Source organism: Crocodylus siamensis, chromosome 4 (genome assembly GCF_052110815.1).
Source record: "Crocodylus siamensis isolate JL-2025a chromosome 4, ASM5211081v1, whole genome shotgun sequence".
Taxonomy (NCBI): Eukaryota; Metazoa; Chordata; order Crocodylia; family Crocodylidae; genus Crocodylus; species Crocodylus siamensis.
Window position 1 is genome coordinate 130,828,057 of NC_143398.1, and position 26,435 is coordinate 130,854,491.

The following is a 26,435-nucleotide window of genomic DNA, read 5'->3' on the forward strand; positions in this document are numbered from 1 at the left end:
TGTCTCTGCCCCGCTCTGGGGCCTTGCCCTCTCTAGGGCCAACGCCTAGCGCTTCACGCTCTGTCTCTGCCCCGCTCTGGGGCCTTGCCCTCTCTAGGGCCGACACCACGCGCCTCGCGCTCTGTCTCTGCCCCGCTCTGGGGCCTTGCCCTCTCTAGGGCCGACGCCGCGCGCTCTGTTTCTGCCCCGCTCTGGGGCCTTGCCCTCTCTAGGGCTGATGCCTAGCGCCTCGCGCTCTGTCTCTGCCCCGCTCTGGGGCCTTGCCCTCTCTAGGGCTGACACCGCGCGCCTCACGCTCTGTCTCTGCCCCGCTCTGGGGCCTTGCCCTCTCTAGGGCTGACACGCCGCGTGCCTCGCGCTCTGTCTCTGCCCCGCTCTGGGGCCTTGCCCTCTCTAGGGCTGACACCGCACACCTCACGCTAGGGGCACAGGCGCTCGCCGCCGTGCCTGTCCCCTTGACCCTTCTCTGGGTCCATTTGCCCAATTGGGCAAACACCGCCCTTATGGGCCGGGGTTGGCAACCCCGCACACCGCACCTCCCTGGCGCAATACGGTGCCTCTCTGGCACCGACAATAGTGCCCTGCTGGCAACTGTGCCCCTACTGGGCACTGGGAACCCCCAAGCTGTTGGGGAGCCCCTGTGAGGCCTCCTCGTTCCCCTACAGCCTCACCTGGTCCTCCAGTGCAAACTGTAACATAAACTCAAGCCATCTGGCTGCAACATAAACACAGAGGCTTTGTACGCCTAACCATAACTCCAAGCCCCGCCAGGGCTCTCAGTCCTACCCCCCTTCAGGTCGATCTTGTTCCCCGCATCATCGCAGCCGGTTAGTGTGGTAAGGCTGCGACCACTTAACTCGGGCCACTCAGCTCAGCCGCAGAGCTCCTGCTCCTGTGGCAGTCAGAAAGGAACTGTGAGGCAGGCTCCGGCCTAAGCTGTTTATAAAGGCCTGGCCCTGCCCCCTTCTGGCCACGTGACCCGCCTGGTTGCCCTGGTAACCGGCACCTGAGCTGCCTGGATAATTGGCAGCTCTGCCAATCATACTCACAGTCACGGGGCACTTATGTGACTCCGTGACAGCTGGAGTCTGCTGCAGCATAGCAATTACTACGCATCAGCAGACTTGATTAATACAGCCTGCTCTGATGTGCTGCAATTACAGCATGTCGAAGCAACCTTGATACCATAGGTGACTGGTGCCGCCTTAGTCAGGTCCTTAGAACAGTACCACCAACCGGGGTGGGGTGCCCCCACTACCAATCCCACCAACCGGAGCGGGGGCGGTCCTCCTGCAGCTGATCTCGCTGCTCGGGGGAAAACCCACAGCCAATCCCACGATGGCTAATTGGTGTGGCCAATCGCTGCAGCTGCTTGTAGGAGTGGTGATCAGTCAGCACTTGCAGGAAGATACGCATGTACAGGTGCCCTCTAAGACCAAGCTCATTTGGACACAAAACTTTTTCTTCCACTTTTAAACATTTTGCCCAATAATAAATTATTATATTGCTCCTTCAAAAATATATCACACCATGACCAAATAAAAGTCACACATATATAGAAATCCAATATCATTAACATATATTGGGCGTGTCTACACATGCAATTAATGCCCATTAATAAACTCTGGAGCATATTGCTCCAGAATTAATTCATGCACAGCACGTGGAGCCTGACTGAAGTAGCCCGGGCTGGCAGCGGCCCCACTAAGATTGGGCTCCACATGCCACTATGGAGTTAGCTGGGGCACAAGGGTGCTTGAGCATGGGGTCTTCCTGCCAGCTGCCTCACACTGAAGCAGCCTGTGTCCCAGCCAACTGGAGCAGCATCTACAGGAGTGCTGCTGTACATAAAAAAGCTCCACAGTAGTTTTGTGTGGAGCTTATTAGTTTTGCATGTCCTAATAGGGGCGCATGCGTAGATGCCAGTAAATGTCTTGTGTAGATGCACCCACTGGCTCACAGTTTCACAGGCTTTCCTTGGTCAGATTTGTTCTTTTTGGTTAAGTATTTCAGATTACATAAGTCATTCACAAATTTAAGGCAAAAATTCTAGTTAAAAAATATAAGATCAAGGACCTTTTTTTGTAGGGGAAAAAAAGAAAAAATTATTACAGACATTGGACCTAAGTTCTAAAAACTATTACTTATCTTAAAACTGTATTGTGTACTATATGAGTTTATGAGATATCAAGCCCTATGCATGAATATCTTAAATTTGAAATTTTTTGGAGTTACCTCTTCTTTTTCTAACTTTGCATGCTTCCGTTCAGCTGCTGCGTTTTTTTTCTGGTTAAAATTAAACTGTGTGTCCTGGTCTGCCTGCTGCATTTTCTTCTTCTTTTTCTCATATTCCTCAGTCAGGCCCCGTGAATTACTAATTTGTTCAAAAAGTTGAGTTCTTTCTTTGGGTTTCTTCATTGCAATTGACTCTACTTCTCCCTAAAATGGAGTTGCAAACACGTAGTGCTATGAATCATAGTATCACAGATTGCGCTACTGTGCAGTGATTGAATGATTAAAACTTGCTGCTATTTTCATCAACTCAGGAGCTTGCTTCCATAGTATTCCACAAGCTTGAATAACTTTTAAATCATGGAGACTTAAAAATCCACTGAACCCAAGTTTGACACTCAGATATCTTCTACAAAACAGTGGAATTCTAACATCATGTATCTTCTGAACCCCAGAACCAGCAAAAAAAAATGAACTGGAAATTACAGTATAAATATCAGTATTCAAAATATACAATTTATATACTTCAAACATGTTTCTTATTCTGTAGGCTAAAACTTAACTGGGATCTTGATAAAACTTAACTGGGATCTTGATACAGTATTATCACCAATGCAAAAAAAAATCAGTATTATGCCCCATTTATTTCAAGTGTATTAACATAAATGTAGGGCAAGCTTTTCAAGAAAATTTTAATGTGTATGTTTTTATAATGTATTTTCAGTTCCAACTAGTATTCTGATTAAAAGGATATTAGTATTAGGATACAGTTCTTCTACAGCACCAAATCAAATCTATCATACTCTTTATATAACCTCTGATGGTTCTTTAAAATTGTAGAAAATAAGGGCTGGAAGGGACCTCAGGAGGTCATCTAGTCCAACCCCCTGCTTGGAGCAGGACCATCCCCAACTATACCATCCCAGCCAAGGCTTTGTCTAGCCAGGTGTTAAAAACCTCCCTAGATGGAGATTCCATAATCTCTCTGGGTAGCCTGTTCCAGTGCTTTACTACCCTGCTAGTGAGAAAGTATTTTCAAATATATAACCTCAAATTTCCTTGCAGCAACTTGAGACCATTGCAGAAGACTGCACAAAAGGAGTTTAGTCATCTCATTCTATTTCCTACTGGAAAAATGACCACAGAACATCACATCCTCTAAAAAGAATAGCATACTTGCTGGTAGCTTTGAAAGTTGAATTTCTGAACAAACATATAAAATGAACTTGCACCTTAACAGAAGTTTTTCCACTTGAGTATTTAGGCTCATTGACAGGCCACTGGAAGGAAGCTAGCACTGTGGGGGAGCGCCTTTATAAATAAAAGATGCCAGTGGCTTGTATTGTCAATAATAAATCTGTAGTCATAGATTAAACTAGGCTAGACTGGACACAGTGGTAGAAAAAAAATATTTAAAGAAAAACTGTGTCCGGAGGAAAACAGACCATATATCTTAACAATATCTTCTCACCTCAGTTTCTACAAATATTATAAAAATAAGGAGAAAAATCATTTTGGCTCAATAAATCAACCTTAGTTAATTAAAAAATGAAGAACGCGTGTCTCTAATGAAGCACAAAAATCGCTGGATTTCTTATGAACACATCTCTCAGCAAGCCACCTAATTTTCATTTCAAGACATGTTATGTTGTAGCCAAGGTTAGGACAAGACTTTTTTTGTTAGCAAGAGACTATTTCTTGGTGCTCCCCAGTTAGTCAAACTAGTAACTGTGTACAGCAGGGGTGGATAATTATGTGGGCCAGAGGGCCACTTACAGAGTTTGGGTGAGCTGTCACAGGCCAGGTCAGCACCATTCTCCCTGCCCCCACCCCACAACAGCTCTCCCAAACTCTGTAAGTGGCCTTCCAGCCCACATAATTATTCATCCCGCTGTACACAGTTACTAGTTTGACTAACTGGGGAGCACCAAGAAATAGTCTCTTGCTAACAAAAAAAAGTCTTGTCCTAATCTTGGCTACAACAACTACAAACTGCCCGCCCCTGATCTAAGGGCAGAGAGAACCAAAGTTAGGGGAACCTAACTTTTGTTCTCTCCTTTTTCCTGCCCTCCCCTCCCAGACCCTGAGTCTCCAGAAGGTGGCCAGGCCAGTGCCATGCTATATTCCTGTGCACCACCTTGGGCCGTGCTGGCACAGTTCCTGTGACCTGGCTGCGTTCCAGGGACTTGGGGTTGGTGCAGATGGGAGGAAACTCCCTGCACCGACCAGCTGGGCCCAGGGGCTCCCAGCTTCCGCACTGTGTTCCCCACTTCTCCCTGCCCTGCCCTAAGTCCCCAGCACATGGCTAGGCTGGTGCCACACTGTTCCCACATGCCACTTCAGGCTAAATGGATACAGCTGGTATGGCTCCTGTCCACCCCATCTGTGTAAAGGGGACTTTGGGTCAGCCAGGAGCTGCACCAACTGTTCCAGCTGCACCCACGTGGGGCAGCCCAAAGTGGTACATGGGGACACAGTGAGACACTGTATTAGCGGTACCCGTGTCCCTACCAAGCCCTGGCACAAAAGAGCCTGGATAACCCATGACTCCTGGCCATCTTCCCCCCACACCCCTGCCCCACCAGCAAGGAAAACCTTACCTGAGCTTCTGTTCATCAGGGGCTTGGCTGTCTGGTCTGCGAATGGCCATAGGGTCCAAGCATTGCATAGATAGCGTCAATGGGCAGAAGCCTGGCTAGACACTCAGTATCCACAGTCTTGGAGGTACACTATGGGCTGGGGGTGGGATAGGGTGGGCTGGCCAGGGAGGGGTTGTTGCTGCTGCAGCTGGCTGGCATAGGGAAGGGAGAAAGCCAAGCAGCACCAGGGCAGCTGCAGGCTGCATACAATTCTCCTTCAGAGGAGCAGCCATGGGCCAGATAAATTCATCTGTTGGGCTAGATCTGGCCCATGGGCTGTATTTTGCCCACCCCTAATGTACAGTAATTGTCTATTGCCATGACTTAAGCATTTTACAGATTTCCCTCAATTTATGCGGTACATGTGTTCGTGGAGAACAGCACATAAATTGAATTTGCATAAAGTGAACCCACTTTATAGTGTAACAAATAGGGATAGGTTCCCATGGTGGTGATGAAGGGAGGGAGTGAAGCTGGGACCAGGGAAGGGGCAGGGGTGCTGCTCCCAGGGCTGCAGAAGGGAGCAAAGCAGAGGAAACAGATTAGCAGTCACCCCAGCCCCTGCTGCAGTGGCTCTGGGACCAACCAGCATCAGCAGCCTGCAGCCACTGGGCTGCACTGTGCTCCACTTGTCACTCCACACCTGGGCTCTGCCTGTCCCCACTCACCCCTGCTCCTGGGCTGTGCCATGCCCTGATGCAGGTATCTGGTGTCAGCTGCTCCTGGGGCGGCTGCAGTACAGGATGGGGTGAGTGGGAAGAAGTGGAGCCCTGGGCGGCATGGGGCACGGTGCAGCTTGTCTGCACTCACCCCAGCCCCTGCTGCAGCGGCCCCAGGAGCAGCTGGCACCAGCTGAAGAGGGAAGTGTCAGTGGTGGGGAGGGGTGCCCTCAAGGAGGGCTGTGGGCTGGAAGGTTGTGCTGGGCTCTTCCTGGGAGGCACGTGCCCCTAGATCTGCGCATGGGATGACAGCATGGTGCTGAAGCAAGCTAGGGCCAGTGGCGGCTCCAGGCTGTTGCTGCACAGGGCTCCACTTCTTCCCACTCGCCCCAGTCCCTGCTGCAGTATCCCCAGGAACAGCCAACACCAGCTGTCTGCACTAGGGCAGGTAGCTGCCTGCACCAGGAGCTGAGGTGAGTGGGGATAGGTGGAGCCCAGGTGTGGGGGACAGGTGGAGCATGGTGCAGCCCAGCAGCTGGAGGCAGCTGGCAATGGCTACACCTGGGGCTGCTGCAGCAAGTGCTAGGATGAGTGGAGCCCCAGCCTTACTGGCCTTTCCCCTCTCCCGATTTACCTGCTTGGGCAGGGGGGTGGGGGCGCCTATACCAATCGCACAAGAGCAAATTTACTTCACATATAATGAATTATGGGTCTAAAAATGCTCATTGCATAAAAGTGAATTTGTGTATACAGAACCCCCATAAATCAAGGGAAACCTGTACTTCCATGGCCCTCCCAGTCCCTATTTAGCTTGCAGATAATTTGTAAGTTGTAAGTTTGGACCGTCAATACTTACCTGAAAAACCAGGCAGTTCCTTGCTTTGACAATTATGCCTATTTTTTCAAGCTCAGCTGTGTATACAGATCGGCTGACAGGTTTATCATTGAAAAGAAATGCTGAAGAACTTCCTGATAAAAGAAGAAACAACAATAAAATTAAGAGTAATATACAGCCTAATACTTGACCTAAGATGATGTTCAAAATGTATGAAAATGCAACTGCTGGGAATGCATTAATATAATTCAAATACATTTCTTAATATATATTATTTTTAAATGAGTATCATTATTATAAATAAATACATTTTTAGTCCCTTCTATAATCATATCTTTCTATATCAAAAGTTGTTGAATTAATTTACAAAGTACAAGTGGCCTTTTAATTGTGACCAAATATTTTAAAGTCAGCTTTAAGAGAAAATCATTGTTCTATCTAAAAACATTGTACTTGTTTTTTGTTATAAAACAGAGTTAAGTCTATGACAATTGAGATTAGATGGGAAAAATATTTGTTTTAGTATATTTGACAAATTCAGCTGGTCTGTTAAGCTGTTCCTCATTTTGCTCGCAATGATCTTCTTACAGAGCAATACAAGGAAGAAAAACCTTTTGAACAGGGAACTGCAATACTGAAGTACAAGCACACATGAACATACACACACATTCTGGAAGCAGATTAGGAAAGTCAGAAATAGATACAGTATAAATACATTGTATAGTACAGAGGTTCCCAACCCCCGGTCTGCGGCCTGGTTCGCAGGAGGATTGGCTGCCGGACTGGAAGTCCGAAGTGACCAGCATACTGTGGACCAGCAGTAAAGCCTTTTTTATGCTGAGTATAAAAAAGGGCTGGCTGCCAGTCTGCAGTATGCCGGTCACTTCTGATCTGCACTATGCTGGTCCACAGTTTGCTGGTCCGTGGTCACTTCCAGTCCATGGTTTGCCAGTCCGCGGTCTAAAAACATTGGGGAACACTGGTATAAAACACTAATTGTACAGTATAATACACTAACTATAGGAACTTTAAGTGACATTCTTCAAATATGGAATAAAACAAAGAGAAGTACAGAGACCATATGTCAGGCATCCTCACACATCTGATTCAGCAAAGTTGATTCTTGAGGATCACCAACTCAATGCTGGTACCATTGACTTCAGCAAGGATAGTGGCCTTTGTGCAGCTATCTTCCCATTTGATGCAGAGGATTTTCCAGAGGCATCATTAATGATACTCTCCAGACTCTTGAAATGAGGGTGGTAGTTCACACATTTACCTCCACAGAGAAGGGACAGGATAATGACTATATTATAGACTTGGATCATAGTATTTTTCTGAAGATTGCAATAAATAAATACATGCCAAAAGAATTTCTCAAAGGAGGACTTTGCATACCAGATCCTATGCTGGATCTCATCAGCAGTTGCTCACTGAGAAGGAGCTACTGAGGTAGGGGAAGTGCTTGACTACCTCCAGTCTTTCCCTTGAAGCTAATTTGGGGAGTGGGGCCACATTCATGGCCTGGGGCAGGGTGATAGAGCCCCATCGTCTTCACAATGTTGAGAGAGAGGTCCAAAGTTCAATAGGCTTCTTCAAAAAGATCCAGCATGATCTGGAGGTTTTCCTCAGTGTGTGCAAGGATGGCACAGTCTCATCAGCCTACTGAAGGTCAAATATGGTTGTTTTCAGTACTTCGTTTTAAGACTAAGAAAATTCAGAATAGCTATGTGCAAGAGAAATAGTGACTTGCATGCTGGATGAAAAATTCTAATATTATAAACACTGTTGTCTGTCTGTCTGTCCATAATGGTTTATTTGCACTCTGATTGGTTGATGGAAACAACTAATCAGAATGCAAATACAGAGTTCGGACAGGAAAGGGTGGCACGGTGGAGCACCGCCATGATGGTGGGGACATAGGGGACGGAGCAGCCCCGCTTCCTGGAGGCAGCGGCAATGGAGCAGACAGAATAGGGGGGCCAGCACTGCTCCCCACCCTTACTCCTTGGAGTTGTTGGTGGTGATGGGGAGGGCAGTGGGGGCACACCAAGCCTGGGCTGGCCCCAAAATGGAGGGTATAGGGGGGAATGCCAGGCCCCGCAATGACAGCAGGGAGGGTGGGGGGGCCAGGCTTGGCCCTGCAGCAGAGTGGGGGAAAGAGGGAGCGCCCTCCCATGCCCCACGGAGGAGGTGGTGGTGGCGTGAGGGAGGGGGAATGGGGTTTGGGTTGCCATGGTGAGGGGAGGGACGGGGGGGAGTGGCCCCAAACCTGAACTGCTGGGGAGGAACAGGGCCGGGGTGGGGGTGGAAAGGATCAGGCCTGAATTGGGGGTGGGAGCAGAGGCGGACAAGGGGAGTGGGGGCTCAGTGCTGGACACTGGGCTCTGGCCCTGCTGGCCCCACCGGGTGGGGGGAGCAGCCCCAACTCTGCAGTGGCAGGGGAGAGGGTGGGGGGAGTGAGCCTGGCCCTAGGTCTGTCCCCCACCAGGAGGCGATGGAGCGGATGGGCCACCAGTGCTGGCCCTGGCCCCCCGACCCTGCAGCCAGCGGTGATGGAGTGGATGAAGAGGGAGCGGATCCAGCACCACTGGCCCTGTACCTCCTGCTCCCTGCAGGCTGCAAAAACAGAGAGGACAGGGGTGGGGGGCATGGCCAGCACCGCTGGCCATGTCCCCCAGCCCTGCAGGCAGCGGCAACGGAGTGGACGGGGCCAGCAGACAGAGGTGGCAGGGGGCAGCCCAGCCCCAGAGCAGCGGGGGGAAAGGGGGAGCAGGCGTGACCCCAAAGGTGGGGGGGTGGAGCGGGGTCAGACACAGGCTGCTGTCCCTGGCTACCTCCACCCCCTCATTTTTGACAGGCAATCAACTAGTCAGGTAAGAAAATATATATTGTTCAACTTTTGGACAGTATGGTTTCAAGACACACTAAAGACATGTCTGATAGTTGCAAAGCAGAGCTAATTAATATACACTATTATGGTTAGCGTTCAGGCAGGGTGGAGCTAGTCAAGTTTGGTCACGCACTCTGAGCCAATTACTTTTACTTTCACTGCTGGCTTTAGCTAAGGACCCACTGTTCAGGGTTCTTGCCTCCACTGCAGCCAAGTTAGTCTATCGCAGGGGTTGTCAACCAGGGGTATGCATACCCCTGGTGGGTATTTGAGAAGGCCCTAGGAGGTGTGCGTGGGCAGGTGGGGACAGACAGCCACCATGCACCATCCTGTGCTGCCACACAGGCGCCACCCACCCAACCAGACATGAGGGACAGGGGAAGCTTGCATGCAGTGGCTGCCACCGCTCCACATCCAGCCACATACCACCCCCCTCCCAGCTCAGTGGCTGGGGGTACACTGTCCCACATCCAGCTGCTGGGGGATACAATGATTCAAAAAAGTTGAAACTCCCTGGTCTATAACACAATACCATCCTGGGTTTGTAAGAAAGACAGAAGAAACAAAGTTCAACAAATACACTGCCACTTAGCTTTTCACTGGCTCCAGATCTCTGGCTTGCTAGGTTTTTCACAGGGTCCCTTCTCCCCCAGCCCCACCCCCATGTTTCAGAGGCTTTGAAGAGAACCCACACAAACTAAATGAACAAATAAACAAACAAAAGAGAACTCTTGCTCGGGGCCCCTCCTGGCAGCTGCCTGACCATGACTGACCCCAGGCTCAAGACAGCCACGTTCTCTGCCTCTGCTGGTGTAGCCACCCCCAGAAGCTGCTTTCAGTGTTTTTTTATTTTTCTCCCTGCCATTTATTGTGGGCCAGCTCTTCATTCTCCACACCTGAGTGAGCTCCCTTGCTGGGAGGCTCGCTACATTTCCAGGCCTGGATCCTCAGCCTCTGATGGTTTGGGGTGGGTGTGGGGAATGTCTCCAAGGTATGGGGCCCATTTGGGCTCCTCCACACCAATCGTAACAGGCCCAGGCTCTGTTACAGTTAGGCATATTCAAATTAGTTCCACTGGCCTGATTCTTCAAATGAATGAATCCAGAATCCACAGATGTTGCTGGGTCGGCTATGCTGCTCATATTTGTGCTGCCTCTTCGAAGCTTCAATACAGGAATGCCTGCTTTTGTACAGTCCACTTAAGACAAAAACAAGAGGAAAAGCCATATTGAAAGCATTGACTGAAAAAGTTGGAGGCGTGGCAGCATGCATTGAAAATGTTGTTCCTTATATGAAAAGCAGATGCCTGCAGTCTTCACTATCCAGCTCATTATGAACCACATGCTGAACAATCTGAAAGTTGTGCTTCGTGAAGCAGTGAAAATTGTAAATTTTTATTAAAGCTCGTCCTCTTAACTCCAAGGTAGTTTTGGTATTGTATGAGGAGATGGGCAGTATACAAATAATTGTCCTGCTACATACATACTTATGTCCACTAGCTCTCCTGTGGAAAAGTGTTCATTCACGTGTACAAACTACAAAAAGAAACACACTTTTTCTTCTCTCACCTTCCATTTAAACTTGCACCTAAATTTGTTGACATTATTTGGGTACAGAAATTGGCATCTCATGGATATATTTTCCTAGCTTAATTAGATGAACTTGTCTTGTCAGGGACTAAATATGAATGTTCTTGAATGTCCAAGATAAAATCAAGTTGATGCTTCTAAAACTTGATTTTTGGTGCAACAGCATTAAGAAAAATAGTGTTCAGTGTTTCCTGTCCTTCCATGATCTGTTTATTACTAGTTGAATTAGATGAAGGTATTAAGTGTTGCATAATTTAACAACCGTCTAATATATGAACAGCTTTCAGGAAATATTTTCCAGGAATAACCAAGTCCCTGGCCTGGCTGTGCAATCCAATCAGCAAATCCATCAGCCAGCTCATGTTAATTACCCTTCATAGTTTCATAGTTGTTAGGGGTTGGAAGGGACCTTACAAATCACTGGGTCCAGCAGCCCCCCTGCACTTGGGCAGCAAAGACTGATGTGATCAGATGACCCCAGCAAAATGGGTGTCAAGATGCCTCTTGAAGATCGCCAGGATGGGTAACTGTACCACCTTGGGGGGCCTGTTCCAAACCCTTGGCGCTCAACTTCTAAAGAAGTTTTTCCTTATGTCGAGCCTGAAATCATCTTCAATCAGTCTGTGCCCATTATTTCTTGTCCTCCCTTGGGGGGCCTTAGTGAATAGATGCTCCTTTAAGCCCTGATGTACACCCCTAATATACTTGTAGGCTGCCACTAAGTCCCAGACCTCCAGGCTGAACAGCCCCAAGTCCTTCAGTCTCTCCTCAGATGACGTAGTCGCTAGCCCTCTAATCATGAGCGTGGCCCTCCTCTGGACTCTCTCTAGAGCTTCTCCACATCCTTCTTGAAGTGTGGTGCCCAGAACTAGATGCAATACTCCAATACTTCAGAAAGATTCATCGACCATTCTTATTTGTTTCTGTTAGACCCCGACTCCATGCAGTACCCAACGACTAGGAAGACTACAATCCAATTGCTCAGGATCCAGTTGCTCAGGGAGCAAACACCAGCACACATTGCTCACAACAGCTTTATTCGAAATGGAGACAGCTTCAGACTAGCTCCCAAAGAAACCGGGGAACCACTGTGAACATTAGTTCTTTCTACATTTATACACCTTGGATCCCGCTCACTAACATTTACTCCACCTTCGTTTCTTCTTTGTTCCACTCATAGTCCCTCCTATCTCAAGCTCCACCTCTGTTTTCTGTTTATTTCATTAGCATGGAATTACCTATGTATTTCACTTATTTACATGTCTTTTTGCTATGAGCACACGTCTAAGACCTTGACTCCACTTCTTTCAGTCACCGGGCAGACTTCGACCAAAACCTGGAAGCTTCTGGAGGCCTCTTCACCAATTACCATTCACCTTTTCACATATCTTTATCTCGGATTCTGTTACCAGTTACGTATTGTCTTTCACGTTCCAGTCTGTTTTTCGGTCTCAGGTTGTATCATCTCCACAGTCCTAAAACTTCACCTCATTCACACAAACTTACAGACTCACTTGAAAATGGTTGACACAGTTAAGATGGTTACTTAGCATAAGCAAATGGGTGGCTTAGCATAAGCATTCATAAGCAAAATCTGCTTTACCTCCTAATGATACATAATGAGCTCTATACAATACAACAATATTGTATGGTTAAAAAATGCTTGCCTAAGTGTCTTGCTATGTTACTTTTAATATATCATTCTGCCTTGTGTTCAGCAGCTTTGTTGAGACACAGAGTAAAGCCTTTATTCAGCTGCAAATCCAGTGCTCCCCAAGATCTAAATACTGTCACCCCTTTTCTTTACCAGGTTTTTTGGGTTTAACTCCAGGAAAACTCAGCAAATGAGAGGGAGAGGTGGACACTGAGCAGGAGATCTTTGTTTCTCCCTGTAGCACAAGCAGCTTATTAACACTTCAAATCAATATCTTTGGGGAATTTATGGCTACAACTCTTGAACTAGCATCCTGAATTTACTCACCATGCAGTAATCCAGCTAATGCCATTTGCTACTACTTATTTATGCAAGGTAGATTTCTCATCAAGCACCATTACAAAGAATAAAAACACTGAAACAGGCTAGATGCAGAACCAGAGATGCATCTACAATTGTCAACCATCATACCAAACATCAGAGACCTTTATAAAAGGAAAGACAAGGACACCCATCACATTAAAATCAAGTGTGTCCTGCAAGTATATAGTTATCTTTTCACAGTCATCACTATTTGTACACATAAAGAAAAATAAATAGAATAAATGACGTTATTTGTATATATTTATTTACATTTACAAAACTTGTCCATCTTTCGGATAGGAATAGGGATTCCACGGCAGAAGTGATATGGGAGGGTTCCATGACTTCCATGACTTTGAAAATCACTGCTCTAGTCCAGTGGTTTTCAACTTGTTTATATGAAAGGCACCTTTCAGAAATGTCAGCTTTGAACTTCCACCATTTTTTTTACTGTAAAACATAAAGTCATTCTTCTGTTGGAAAGAACTCATAAAGACAACAAGGCAGAATGCTTCTGACACCATGGGTTCTTATTAGGCCTGTGCGAGTTGGCAGCGATCTGATCCGGCTTCGGATCTGGCTGCTTTGGATGGCCGTGATCCAATCCAGAGCTCTGGATGGGGCTTCCGCCTTGATCCAGTCAAAGGGGCTCTGAAGCTGCCTCGGAGATCCAGCCATAAGGCATAATGGGGAATCAATAAAATATCTATAACTTTGATTTCTGTCCGATTTGGATGAAACTTGCAGGGATGGTAGCCTCTGCTGCGAGCATGAAACCTGCCAAGTTTCAAGAAGACTGGTGTAGGGGTTTGGGAGGAACTGTACCCTAAATTCTTGAAAGCCAAACTCATGTCACATTTACGTGTTACAACACAGGAGGGGTCAAAACTGCAGGGCTAGTAGCTTTTACTGAGGCCACAAAGCCTCCCAAGTTTCAAGGAGATCGGTGCAGGTGTTTGGGGGGAACTGCCCCTCAAGCTGTGGGCAAGCAAAACTTGTGCCATGGGTGACCCTGCGTGTTGAGGCACAGCAGGGTGACAGCTGCAGCGATGGTAGTCCCTGCTGCAGCCATGATGCCTGCCAGTTGTCAAGGAGATTGGTGCAGGGGGGTTTGGGGCCCTGCACCCCTAGCTACTGACAGCCAATATTTGCCTGTATTCTTTCCTCTCCTTAGCCTGGTTTTGTAGGTGCTAATTGATGCTCGTTAAGTCGTTATGTAGTAGCTAGGTCTTGCATATTGAGCTGGTCCCTAAGTCCCTGAGTGAATCATGATTGATTGATTGGGAACCGGTAACACAGTAGCTTAGCAGCCAGGCCTGCAGTAGTGTCTCCCCTCCCCAAGACAGACGGTCAGTTCCACAGCACCCATGGCACAAGTTTTGCTTGTCCGCAGCTTTTGGGGCAGTTCCCCCCAAACCCCTGCATCAATCTTCTTGAAACTTGGCAGGCTTTGTGGCCTCAGTAACAGCTACCAGCCCTGCAGTTTTGACCCTCCTGTGTTGTAACACATAGACGTGACAGAAGTTTTGCTTTAAAAAATTTGGGATGCTGTTCCCTCCAAGCCCCTGCACCAATCTTCTTGAAATTTGGCAAGCTTCATCCTCTCTGCAGTCTACCACCCCTGAAAATTTCAACCTAATCGGACAAAAAAACAACAAAGTTATAGATATTTTGTTTCCCCATTATACCCTATGGTCGGAACTGCAAGGCAACTCTGAAGCTCTTCGGGAGCTCCAAACTGCTTTGGAAAGCCTAACGAAGCCAGTGCTTTGACCCAGATGTGCTGTTCCAGACCCGAAGCTTCTCCGGATCCAAAGCTCTATCTGAAAACTTGCACAGCTCTAGTTCTTATATGACATCTCTGAGTTTATCCTGTGTAGGTGTCTGCACTGAGCATTGCCAGCATTTAAATAGGGAGCGCAGAAGGGTCCTGCTCAGGGGGATGTTGGCACAATTATGCCTAGCCTGGTTACTGGCACAAGTATGACTAGCTGGTAGATCCTAAATTGGTTTAGACAGGAGACAGGCTCCCAGCCAATAGCGGAGTTATGGGCATAAAAGGATGTTATAGGCAGAAAAGGAGTCTCATTGGTGAAATTCTAGCTGTCCATGTACACCTAGGAGCTTAGGTGAGCTGCTGTAAATAACTGAGCTTCAGACATATGTGATTAAATTCTACTTAAACACTTTGGTGAGTCTGGACCTCAATTTATAACAGAGCTGGCTGTAGAAGCTTACTACTGACCTTGAATAATTCTCGCAAATGTTTTTTCTTTTCCATTCTCTTCACAATATACCATTTTTACACTTGCAGCAGAAGAAACAGGTTTTCCAACATGTGCGCCATGAATAAGTTCTTGAATATTTTTCACTCGCAAGTTAGCTGTTCTTTCACCCATCACAAAACTAAGAGCATCTATTATGTTTGATTTGCCTTAAAAATAAAAAAGGATTTTTTTTTAGTTGAATAAAAAATGAACGGGCATAGCTCACAACTCATTTGAAGTTTTTAACTTCAATCTCTATTTGTTTTTTAAGTGTTTTTCACAACTTGTATACACATTCAAGAAATAGTGACACTAACAACTTTTTTTTTGAGATTTTTAAATAATTTAGAACCAACAGTCTCACAATATCCCCACTCGCGGTATTCCCAAATTGATGTAGCGTAGGGTTACCATACATCTGATTTTCCTGGACATGTCCTCTTTTTGGGTCCTCCCATCTCTGTCCAGACGTTTTTTTAAAATATCAACAAATGTCTGGGAATTTTGCTCTGCCTCTGCTCAGCATCAAAGTTTTTCCTGGCTTGCCCCAGAAAAGAGCTGCTTGGGGTGTGGGAAGCAGGGGAGGGCGATTGAAGGCAGGGACATCATGTGCTCTGTGTGAAGCCCCAACAGCTGCAAGCAGGTAAGTCTGTGGGGGGCAGGGTTTGGAGGGCCAGGGCATGGGGACTGTTGGGAGGGGATGGGGGTTGTACACATGTGTGGGTGGGTGCAGGTGCCTGCTGGGGCTGCAGCAGGGTGGGCAGACAGGTGAGGTGCCTGCCCCTCCAGCAAGGGAAGGAGATGGGAGCATTCTTTGGGAGTAGCAGGGTTGGTAGTGAGAGGCACCAGCAGTTGGGGGTGGGGGGAAGGGGGTGCAGGCTGCAAGAGAGGGGCAGCAGCCGGCTGGGGGAGATGTTGGGTGAGAGGGACACCAGCATGGTCTGGGGGGCACAGTACTGGGACCAGGAATAGGGCTAGGGTAGCTGTGTCTTGGAAGTGAGGGGCAGGGCGCAGCCATATCACTGCAAACAATATTACCACCGCCCTGACAGGTGCCCTCTTTTTTTTTAGCTGGAAATAAAGTAACCCCAATGTGGTGAAGTGACTTGAGTGTCCATAGCCCCTGGAAGCAGGGCAGCAACATGTGGCACAACTCCCAGCAAGACCTCCGGTGCATGGCAGGCTGTGCAAATACTCCCTTGCATTTTCATGGCTGCGCAAACACCCCTGGTTGTGACGAGGCATCCCTGGCTGCGCACTGCCCCCCAGCAGCCACCCGGGTGGGGGGAGGGGAGGTACCACTCCGGAGGGCGGGGCTACCTGAGCCGTTGGGCCCAATGACGCTGGTGAAGCGCATGAAGGGCCCGATGTTGTGGTGGCCCCGCCACGACTTGAAGTTTTCCATCGTTAGCAGCTTCAGAAAACCCATGGCGGACGGACAAATGCAGCGCCCTACGTCTAGCCCTCGCGCACGTGTCAGCGTCGCAAACGCAGCCCAGCACAGGTCTCGGAGCGTCTCGCGAGAGCTGGTGGGGCGGGGCGGACAAGTTTGGTTGCCGTGGCAACGGCACTTGTTGAGGGGCAGTGGCGTCATGTTGCGGCCGGGGCCGGATCGCGCCGAGGCGGCGCTGCGGGAGTGGCGGTGGCAGAACGAGCGGCGCCGGCAGGCTCGCATCTTTGACACCCGCGCCAGGATCATCGGGGTGAGGAGCTGCGCGCTCGCTGGGCGCAGTCCCGGTTTATCCCGGCCTGCGGGAGCCGCTGTGTCGCTGCGGTGCTGGTGCGGGCCAGGATGGGTTAAACCCGTGCGTGTTTCTTAGCTGTGCGGAGAGAGCAACAGGCGGGTCCGTGCGGCGTTGGGGTGAGATGAGCCGCATCCCCGCACATGGGCGCAGCCGTTTCCAAAAAACAGGCAAGCTTTGGAGCAGGAGGTGAGGGTTTTTTATTAGACCAGCTCAACAGGAGCAAATCCCTTTCTTCGTAAGGTGTCGGGTCCGAGCGCCCCTCGTCGGGCTGCGGGGATTCAAAGATAGTGAAAGTTTTCCTAGGTAGAAAACGAATTCATTTTGCACCGGCGACTCTTGGGGGCTGTGCAAAAGAAATTGAGCTGCCCGAATGAAATGGAAGGACCCGCCCCCCTCAGTGCCATAGTAACGAAGTTTGATTCCTGGAGCAAAGCCTGCACAGATCAGGCAGGCATGTGCCCACGCTTGGCCGGGAGGGCACGCAGCAGCAGGAGTCTCCCTCCCCCTGTCCCCGGCTCCCAACGAGCCACCCGTGACTCCGTCCCACATCCCGCCCCTCGTCAGTACACCGGGCGGTCCCCCGCTCTCCCCCCTTGCTATGGCACTATACCAGGTTATCACGCAAATCTTCGGGGGGAGACTCTCATCTCTTACGATGGGGATCAATCCCCTGAGCTTCTCTGTAATTCGATCCCTATTTACATAAGCAAACAAGGTAATTAACTCCAATTAGCCGTGTTATTCTCAAAAGACCAAGGAGTTAAACTTCTAAACTGGTAAAGCTTGTTTATTCAGAGAGCCTTCTTAGCCTACCTACCTGCTGTTCCCTCCTGCCATCTCCAGGCAGTTGTAACATATATAACACTCTTAAAGATATCCAGGCAAGGTTCCTTGGGTAAAAGTGATATCTTCTATTAGACCAACTAAATAGTTGGAAAAACTGTTCTTTGCAAGCTCTCCGGCATAAACACCCTTCTTTAGGCCTAGGGAGAGTGACATCAGCCAGGATGGTTCTGAGGCAATGTGTTAATTTGGATAATTCACAGGCAGTTAATGTGGGACAATAAACTTGTCTGTTCCTCTGTAAAATCTGGGGTTTGCTAGGAGATAAAATGATCAAATTTTGAATGAAGCTGGTTGTCTGTTTTTATCCAGAGGACCAATCCCACTGTCTCTTGTTTATGTGAAGTATCTGAATTGACACTTAGCCTGGGGGCAGGAGTAGTAAATTTAAGTTAATTGCCATTCAAGCTTCTTGGTGTCCAGTCCTCTGGCTGGCTGGCCCCCACCTGTTTTGATGGGGACTCCCAGGCTGGGATAATCAGACTGAGGATAAACTCAATGGGCGTGTCCGGACAAGGAGGAACATGTATGGGGACAAGTGGCACAACTTGGTTTGCTACTACTTGTCCTTGGGGAGTGCCTATGCCACACATGCTCTGGCACACAGCAGGTTACCTCAGGTGGAGTAAGGGAGTCTGGGGCCAGGACCTGTGCTAGCCTCAGCAGCCTGACCTGGGGTTCTGGGGACATCTGAATGCTATCTGCAGCTGGGAGGCTGATCAGAAGCCAGAGTGTGGCCCCAGCCAGCCAGTTCTGGGCAGCACGCAATACTGCCATGTGCATCACCCCACTATTTTTTGGTGTGGGTTTTATGACCCCTGCTACTACAAAGTAGCACCGTAGGGAATGCCTGTATCCTCAGTGTGTGGTGCTACAGACCTGTCTTGCGGTGCCACATACTGCACGTCCCTGCTCATCTGGATGTGCCTGATGTGTTTATAGCCTTTGTCATGTTGGCCAAAAGGCTTGCCACCTGATTCGGGTAGGGGGTGTTATGGGGTGGAGCTGCACTTTCCTGCTTTGCAGATGTGCTGTGATGCTAAGTGAACTAATATTTGTCAAGTATAGTGAAATTCTCACGCATACTGGAAGTATCCAGTGTCACCTAATAATGTCTGCATGAACAATTTTACGTGATCACATAAGATCAAATTCAGAATGGGTGAAAGCAGCCCTGGTTTGTTGCATTTGGTGGATTGGGTATGCTTGCAACAAGGCTAAATTTTATCCTTCAAGTCTTAGGGACTGAGATTTATATTTCACGTTACTGAAAAGAATTTTCATCCAGTGTGCGATCAGTCTTTGGATTATACATGTGACCTTTCTGCCACAGTCAACTTAATTACCTAGAAACAGCAGAAATGCTGTCGGAGCGGTCATCCATCTGCTTCAAGATTCTGTCACCAGTAACAACAGCCAGTACCCAGATCCATCAAAGGAAAATGATAACAATCAATTAGTAGATGGAAATAATAAAGCACACAAAAATAACGAAGTAAGAAGGCAACTCCACTTTTCTGCATGTGGAAATATATCATTTAGTTTGTTCTGTCATATACGTTTCTACAGCATTTCTTACAAGTTAAATTCAGTGATAAATCTTCAGGTGATGTAAGTCAGCATTGAGTCTCTATATCTTTAATAAAGTGATGCCAATTTACAGCAAATGAGGATATGGCACAAAGAGTTTTGCAATAGTAATATGTCAAACAGGTGTATAACAGATCAATTTGCCAGAAAAACATCAGAAATGCAAGAGAAACCCACGTAAATGTTTATCTTTATTTAGATGAAAATGATATATTCAACAGCTGAAAGGTAACGGTAACATGGGGGATGGAGTTGTCGTCTGTTGTGAGATTAAGTAAAACATGAAGTAGAAACATCCTATAAACTTACAGTAGATGTGGTGTTTTTGTGCTTTTAGGTACACTTTTAAAATTACTGCCTAATGTGTAACTTGTAATATTCACTGTCACCTCTGCCTAGCTGCTATGGCTGACACAGTTGGAAGGCCATGCCAGTATTTGACTTAACAGTCAACAAATCTTTCAGAAGAAGCAAAATCAAAATGGGTGATTGAGAGTGGAAGTGGGAATGATCATGCCCTTAATTTACAGGGTAATCTCAGGCAAGTTACTTCTGTGCTGAATGTTCTCATCTGCAAAATGAGCAAATTAAAATTTACTCCTATTTATAAAGAGTCTTTGCAATTGCATAGCTTTTTAAATCTATAACTGTTACAATTCAAAATCTAATTTTTCTAAAAATAATTTATTTTTGGAAAAAGTGGAGATATATGGACTGAATAATTAATAAAGCTATGTTAACATTTATCCAGTATTTATCATTAGGGATATAACGTAAAATTAACGAATACGGATTAGAAGACAAAATTGAAGAAAAAAAAAAAAGGAGTTGGTTATGTCAGGATAGCAAGTACTTTGTTATTTTGCTGTTATTATTTAAGTTGAGTTTAGTTAATATGATGACTAGCTTTTTATATGCTCTAAGATGATAAAGGATAAATTAGTATAATAATTAAGAGTTTCCACATACTATCTAATCGCTTGCCCATGCCATGCCCAGGATTTTCTGAGGAAAAATTGTTTTGTGTTTTTTTTCCTTAACTGTTATTGACATTATGAGGAGCTTTGTTGTTCAAATAAACCTTTGTGATCCAGTTGAAAACAGCAATTTACACCAAATTATCTCATTGCTTTACCAAGGCGGTCATGTAATATTATCTGTATTGTCATCTTTATTGTATAGCTGTGTATACAGCGTTTAGTGACTTAGCAAAGATCACACACAAGTCAGTGGAAAATTCAGGGATTAAACCACTGTTTCCAGACACCAAAAATAGTATCTTCTACAGAAAAGGCTGAAAGTTTTCTTCTACTCCCATGTTGTCATCCAACAAAGAATTTGAATAGAGCATTATAAGTAAATGTCCAAACTATCTTACAACAGCAAGGTATTATATTTCTACTACAGCATAACTGGTAAAAACCCTTTTAACTATTTAATAAAGGGGAATGGTGAAAGGAGGAAAATTAGACAGCTAGCTACAACGGGGAGGAAATATTTCAGCCATGTATAGGAGCTCAATAAGCCTTATAAACATGTTTGTGTTTGAATGTACTTGTTGCTATTAAAATGAAATCAACAAACAGGACTATGTTCTTACTGGATTTTCTTTTACAGCCACATATTTAAAGTATGTTGTGTGTGTCATTTACTATATTAAAGCTAATTCACTAGCAGTAGCTCAATTCACAGCTGCCTTGCTTTATAAATTTGCAGGTCAGATATGTTCATTTCTTGATCAAGTCAATTTTTAACAAACAGGGTTAGACAAAAGTCTATAAATGTTTTAATATTTTCAATAGATTACATTTTTAAAGAGTTTCATGTTTTTTTCAATTTAATAGGTTGATCAAGATGCTCTGGACACCCAGGTCAAAGATAGGAAGATTCAAGAGGAAACTGAAAAAGCACAAAATGAAACAATTGGTATATTTAGCGATAATGCAACTTTATATTTGCATTTATATTTACATACTGAATCTTGAATGTATGTTCAGTTGAAGTCAAAGTCTAAGTGGTCCTAAAGTGTACTAAACATCTAAGTGGTGCTTAAATGCAATCCTGTTACACTGTTTGGGTCTCTGCAAAACTACTAGTGTAGAAAGTAGATGAGTTCTTTTCCTTCTGTCTACATTTATGAAGTAGCCTTAATGCTCTGATGGGTAAAATACATCCATTGTCAATTTTTAGAGATGCTGTCAAGATGGAATAGCATTACATTTGGACCTCGTTGATCCATTGTGTGTCATCATTTCCCTCTTAATTCAGACAGAGAGCGTATATTCTATTCATGTTTAGGTGTAAACCTTGAAACAATATCTAGTTTCCTCTGTGGGGGAGACAGATCACATTGGTTTAACCTAGTTGTACCTGCTTAGGCAATACTCCTTTTAAAGTCGGTACAGGCTTTTCTTGAATAAGAACTTCAGTTTGGTGTGCTGTTCTGCATTAATATAGATCATGTACATCCTACTTGCTGTTAGTTAGGTAAAAATAGTTAATGTTTTGATCCCCTGACAAATTAAAATAATTATTTGGGGGTGGCTGTACCGTTATTTTAATGTTAACAAAGTTATTGCATTAAATCCCATATCTTGTATTAACACCTGCAAGTAAAGAATTAATGATGTTCAGACTGGGATGACCTTGAAGAGGGCATGCCACGCTATAGCTTTGGGTCAGATCCAGCCTGCAAAGAAGTTGGATGCAGCTCATGAAGGTCCATTTTGGCTGGGATGGCTTGGTGGATCAGCAGCTGCACCATGCCACCCCTCACACAGCCACCCTCAACAGCCCTTGCTCCTGCTCTCTCTTATCTGTGCTTACTTTTGCCACAGAATTTGCCCCTCCCCATTGCTGTTGTAGATGGCAATAAGCAGCTTGGGCATTTCAGGGGCAGAGAATTGCAGGCAAAGTCACAAGCAGTGGCCTGTAGCAAAAGATCGCTGACCCCTGGAGTAAGTCGATAATCTCTTGAGGTCCCTTCCAGCCCTACTCTTCAATAATTCAAATTAGAAAGCAAACAGAAAGTTGCTTTTCTGGGCTTTTTCTTCCTACTTCTGTATAAACAGTCTGTTCTTTGGCCAAGAGCTCGAGGCCCTGATTCTACTAAGGAAGTCTGCACTCATGTAACTATGTTGGTATAGTTGTGTCAGAGTGACCTGCTACTTTATTTAGATGCATTACCCCAGCAAAAGGCTACATTTACACAAGTCTAGTATGTTACCAGACTAAGCTAGAGTGAGAATCACTGGCTTTCAACAGCCTTGGAGTCAAGGCACCACTCAGACTCAAGATTTCCTGCATAAGTTTTGTGAACTGAGCAGCACCCCAGTTCAAAAATGCGTTTATTTAATACAGTGCTTACCTCTTTCAGAGGGGCAAGGCAGGGGGAGCCCCTGCTTATCTCCTCACACTGGGAGCCTGAGCCTACTCTTATCTGCTTCTCTTTTCTTCTCATACCTCCTGTGGTATCCTTTGAAGGATCTTATGGCACCCATGGTATGCACACTAGTTGTAAGCACTGATTTCTTGTGGGTCTGTATCAGGAGCTTGCACCAATGTAACTATATCAACACAGTTATGATAGTTTGAATTTCCTTGAGACAGGACCTAAAAGTGAGAAATACAATGATTGCAACGATTTCTTTTACCAAGCAGCAATACAAAATACAATAGTTGTAGATGGCTTGAAGATATATGCTTTTTTTTTTTTTTTTTTTTTTTAAACAAACAGACAAAGAACCATGTTTTACCAACAGGGTTGTTCTCAGAATTGTGGGGTTTAAATCTGTGAATTGATTTTGCCCTCTGTACAGATTATTTTTGCTAGAAACTTGAATTAGTTACATCAAGCAGGGAACATACCCATACAAACATAATGACCATATCCCTTGGCTTGTAAGACTCACCATGCCACAGCTTGAATGCCACCACATGATCTCATTTGCAAAGGGACCACAAGCTAACCTCTCTGAGTTTCAAGAAGACCCAGAAAGCAGTATCCAGCTTCTGCTATACCTTCATGTTTCTGGTCATGATTTTTGTGGCAGGCACCCAGACAGAATACCTGCCAGAATTTGACCCCCTATAAAACAGCCAGAAATTGCTCCTGCCAGAATGCACATCTGTGGTATTCACTTGTGGATTATATTTAAATGGTCAGACTCTGTACTATCTCATACTGGATCAGCTGAAGTGTTGCACTTCAGCTGTGGACAAGTGACAATAAGCTCTTCTAAAAGTGATGGTGTTCTTCAGACTTTTTTTCCCCTGAGTGGTTTTGCTGAAAATTGGAAAATTAGCATAACCATCTAAACCTCCATTATTTAAATCATTGATTTGTTTTTGTGATTTCTTTTGGTCCTAATTAGCAAGTATGTTTCTGTCCCAACTGCAAGTTGGGAGTAAATGCTAGGGCAAGGGCAAGCAATTATTTTGCGTAGAGGGCCGCTTAATGAGTTTTGGTGAGCTGTCAAGGGCCACAAGAGTAGCCCTACCATCTTGGGACTGGAAATCCTGTCCCCTAACCCCTGACCTTTGCCATCAGACATCCCTCCCCTTGCCCCCACCCAGAAATACTCCTTTTGAGAGGAGGGCTTGCCATCTTGGAACTGAAAAATAAAAATGTATATAAAAAATCAAACATAGACAATTGTGGCAGGGCACTGCATGTACCTGCTACTTTAAGGGTCTGGAGCTGGCAGCCACCAGGTGCCTAATGAGGGAAGCCATTTTAGGTTCAGGCCTTCCCGTATAAGCAAGGCAGTTTGGGTGCTGGAGGCCAGGTAACAACATCGCCTGGCCCAAAGGCTGTTGAGATCATCCGGAGCTAAGGGAGGAGCTGTAGGGGAGGGTAAGGAGGCTCCTGGTCCTGGGTATGACCTAAAACTACACCCTGCTGGGAGTGGGTGGCCTGGTGGGGCTCCCAGTGGCACAGGAGCCCCCAGTCAAATGCCAGGCCAGTGATCACCCTGGTGAAAGGCGGGTCGGGGTGTTACCAGATTTGCCCGTTACTTTGGGGTGTCCTCATTTATTTGGGATACATTTCTAGGGTCTTGGTAATTCTATTAAGGTGCTGCTTGTGTTACTTGTGTTTCTATACGGAGCTGTATCTCTCCTTTCTGCAAGCCCTCACCCTGAATGGAGCTATCTTGCAGGACTCAGTTTCCATGGGGCTGGGACCGAATCAGTCATACACACAAACACACACAGATTAACGTGACACGCCTGACCTGGCCGGGTTGATCAGCATGGATTGGCTGATACCCTCATATGCCAAGAATCAGTTCATCAGAGTAACAATAACTACAGTCAGTCACAAGCACACAGTTAAACAGAATACCTCTGAATCCGGCTGGGTGTCCAGATGACACCCTCGTGGGCCAGCATTCAGTTCATTAGGGCACACCTGAGCCAAACTGGGTCAATCAGCCTGTGCAAGGTGATTCCCCTTATGTGTTTTAAACTCGGCACATCCCAATCTTTTAGCCTCTTGATGAGCAGACTCTACAGTATTTTTGGGCTTCACTGGGATCTTTAGCTTAGGTAAAAGAAGCATTGCTGCAGAGCAAGTGGGGAAGGAGAAATAGAGAAGGAAAAATATACCTAATTACCACCAGTTTGACTATAAAGGTTATTTATTGCTAAGTATATGAAATATATAATGACACTAGTAGTAACAGACATGCAAAGGAAAAACAAACACAAACAGTTACAGTATTACCCTGGTTTCACTAAGTATTTGGGGAAACTTAGCTCAAGCGTAACTAATACACTTCAGTTTCAGAAATCTATGCTTAGAGAGAGAGAGAGCTGGAATCTTACCAGTTCAAGGCACTCGGGTTGCAAAGCTGACAGGTCAAAGTTCTCAGCACGATCCTTGAAGGGAGATGATCTGCCTCCTTCAGCCTCTTCAGAAGAAAGTGGGTGGGGTCAGCACACACACTGCTGCTTCTTTTACAGATTTTTATACCCTCGGTTCAGCCTCTTTCAAGCATTCTCAATAGTGTAAATCAAATTGTCTTTTCTCTTGACAAGGGGTTATCTAGTTGGAACATCTCAGGAAACTGATTGTTACTCAGCAAACACATACTTAGGAGCCAGCTTGACATTCCTATGGATAGCAGATATACTGATGGGATAACTCCTGGTTTCTTCAGAAACAATAGATAGCTTGCAGCATCAGGGTTTTGGATTTTTACTTGTGAACAAGCCTCAGCTTAGCATGACTTTTCCAGATCTTACTATAGTCTTTTAACAGACTTAAGGCAATTTTTGGAGTGTTCATAACCTTTGGGAGGTGAGGGGAGGACTTCCACCCATCATCCCGGGAAAAGTAGGACAACACTTGTGGTCAGGGCTCCAATGGGCTGGACGCTGTGATGAACCCTTTACCATTGTTCAAACATTGCCCATACCCCCTGACTCGGTATCCTGTCTCAGCATTCCCTAACCTGGCCGCTGCGTTTTAGCCAATTAAGTTTAAACAGGTCTCCCATAGTGGGACCGTGGAATGTATGGCCCGAGATGCCTATTAAATTTATTTCTGCTTAGAGGTGTGTGTGTGTGTGTGGGGGGGGGGGGGGGGGGGGGGTCCTTTGTAAATCCAGATTAGAACTGGTCTGATAAATGCTGCGCTGGGTGTGTGAGTTGACTAGCATTTGGAGCACAGATTCCCCATCATGCAGTGCTCCCCTGCTTCTCTGATCCCAGAATTCACTGGAGTCTCTGCTTCAGGCTTTCTGTTCTCCATCTCTCATGTAAATGAATGGTCATCTGGTTCCATCTCGGATGCAAATGAGACCTAGGGCAGTTGTTTCACTCTTGTCACCCTTATCTGGAGGGTTTTAGGTGTGTCTCTTACTGAATCTTAATCAGTTTCTGTTTAGGTAGGTGCGAGTGGGGGGGATTCTTTGTGAGTCAGACAGTCTGCGTCCTGTGTCAGGGTTCCCCAAGAACATGGAGCTGATAGGTAACAGGGGCACCTTAACCCCTAGCCCTCACCTTTGGGTGGGTTGCGTTCCATTGGAGGTAGTTGTCAGGGTGCAAGCCCTGAGGAGGAGAGTGGGGAGCCAGGGCCATATACGGCTAATGCCGCCTGAGCCTTGTGGGGGTTTGAGACCCC

General features: G+C 46.3%; 2 protein-coding genes across 2 annotated transcripts in view; one reads left to right on the forward strand and one right to left on the reverse strand.

Annotated features, from left to right (window-relative positions):
• SMC1B (structural maintenance of chromosomes 1B) overlaps nucleotides 1-16,593 on the reverse strand; it is a 66,206-nt gene extending 49,613 nt beyond the window's left edge. Inside the window, exons 1-4 of the mRNA XM_090041121.1 lie at nucleotides 16,452-16,593; nucleotides 15,110-15,298; nucleotides 6,387-6,499; nucleotides 2,236-2,439 (exon numbers count right to left, since the gene is read on the reverse strand). Coding sequence (XP_089897247.1) covers nucleotides 2,236-2,439; nucleotides 6,387-6,499; nucleotides 15,110-15,298; nucleotides 16,452-16,560 — 615 coding nt within the window. The 5' untranslated portion in view covers nucleotides 16,561-16,593. The remainder of the gene's footprint in view (nucleotides 1-2,235; nucleotides 2,440-6,386; nucleotides 6,500-15,109; nucleotides 15,299-16,451) is intronic.
• A 109-nt stretch (nucleotides 16,594-16,702) lies between these two features.
• Nucleotides 16,703-26,435, forward strand: part of RIBC2 (RIB43A domain with coiled-coils 2) — a 30,914-nt gene continuing 21,181 nt past the window's right edge. The window contains exons 1-2 of the mRNA XM_090043801.1: nucleotides 16,703-16,834; nucleotides 21,154-21,235. Of these exons, the coding sequence (XP_089899927.1) occupies nucleotides 16,724-16,834; nucleotides 21,154-21,235 (193 nt within the window). The 5' untranslated portion in view covers nucleotides 16,703-16,723. The remainder of the gene's footprint in view (nucleotides 16,835-21,153; nucleotides 21,236-26,435) is intronic.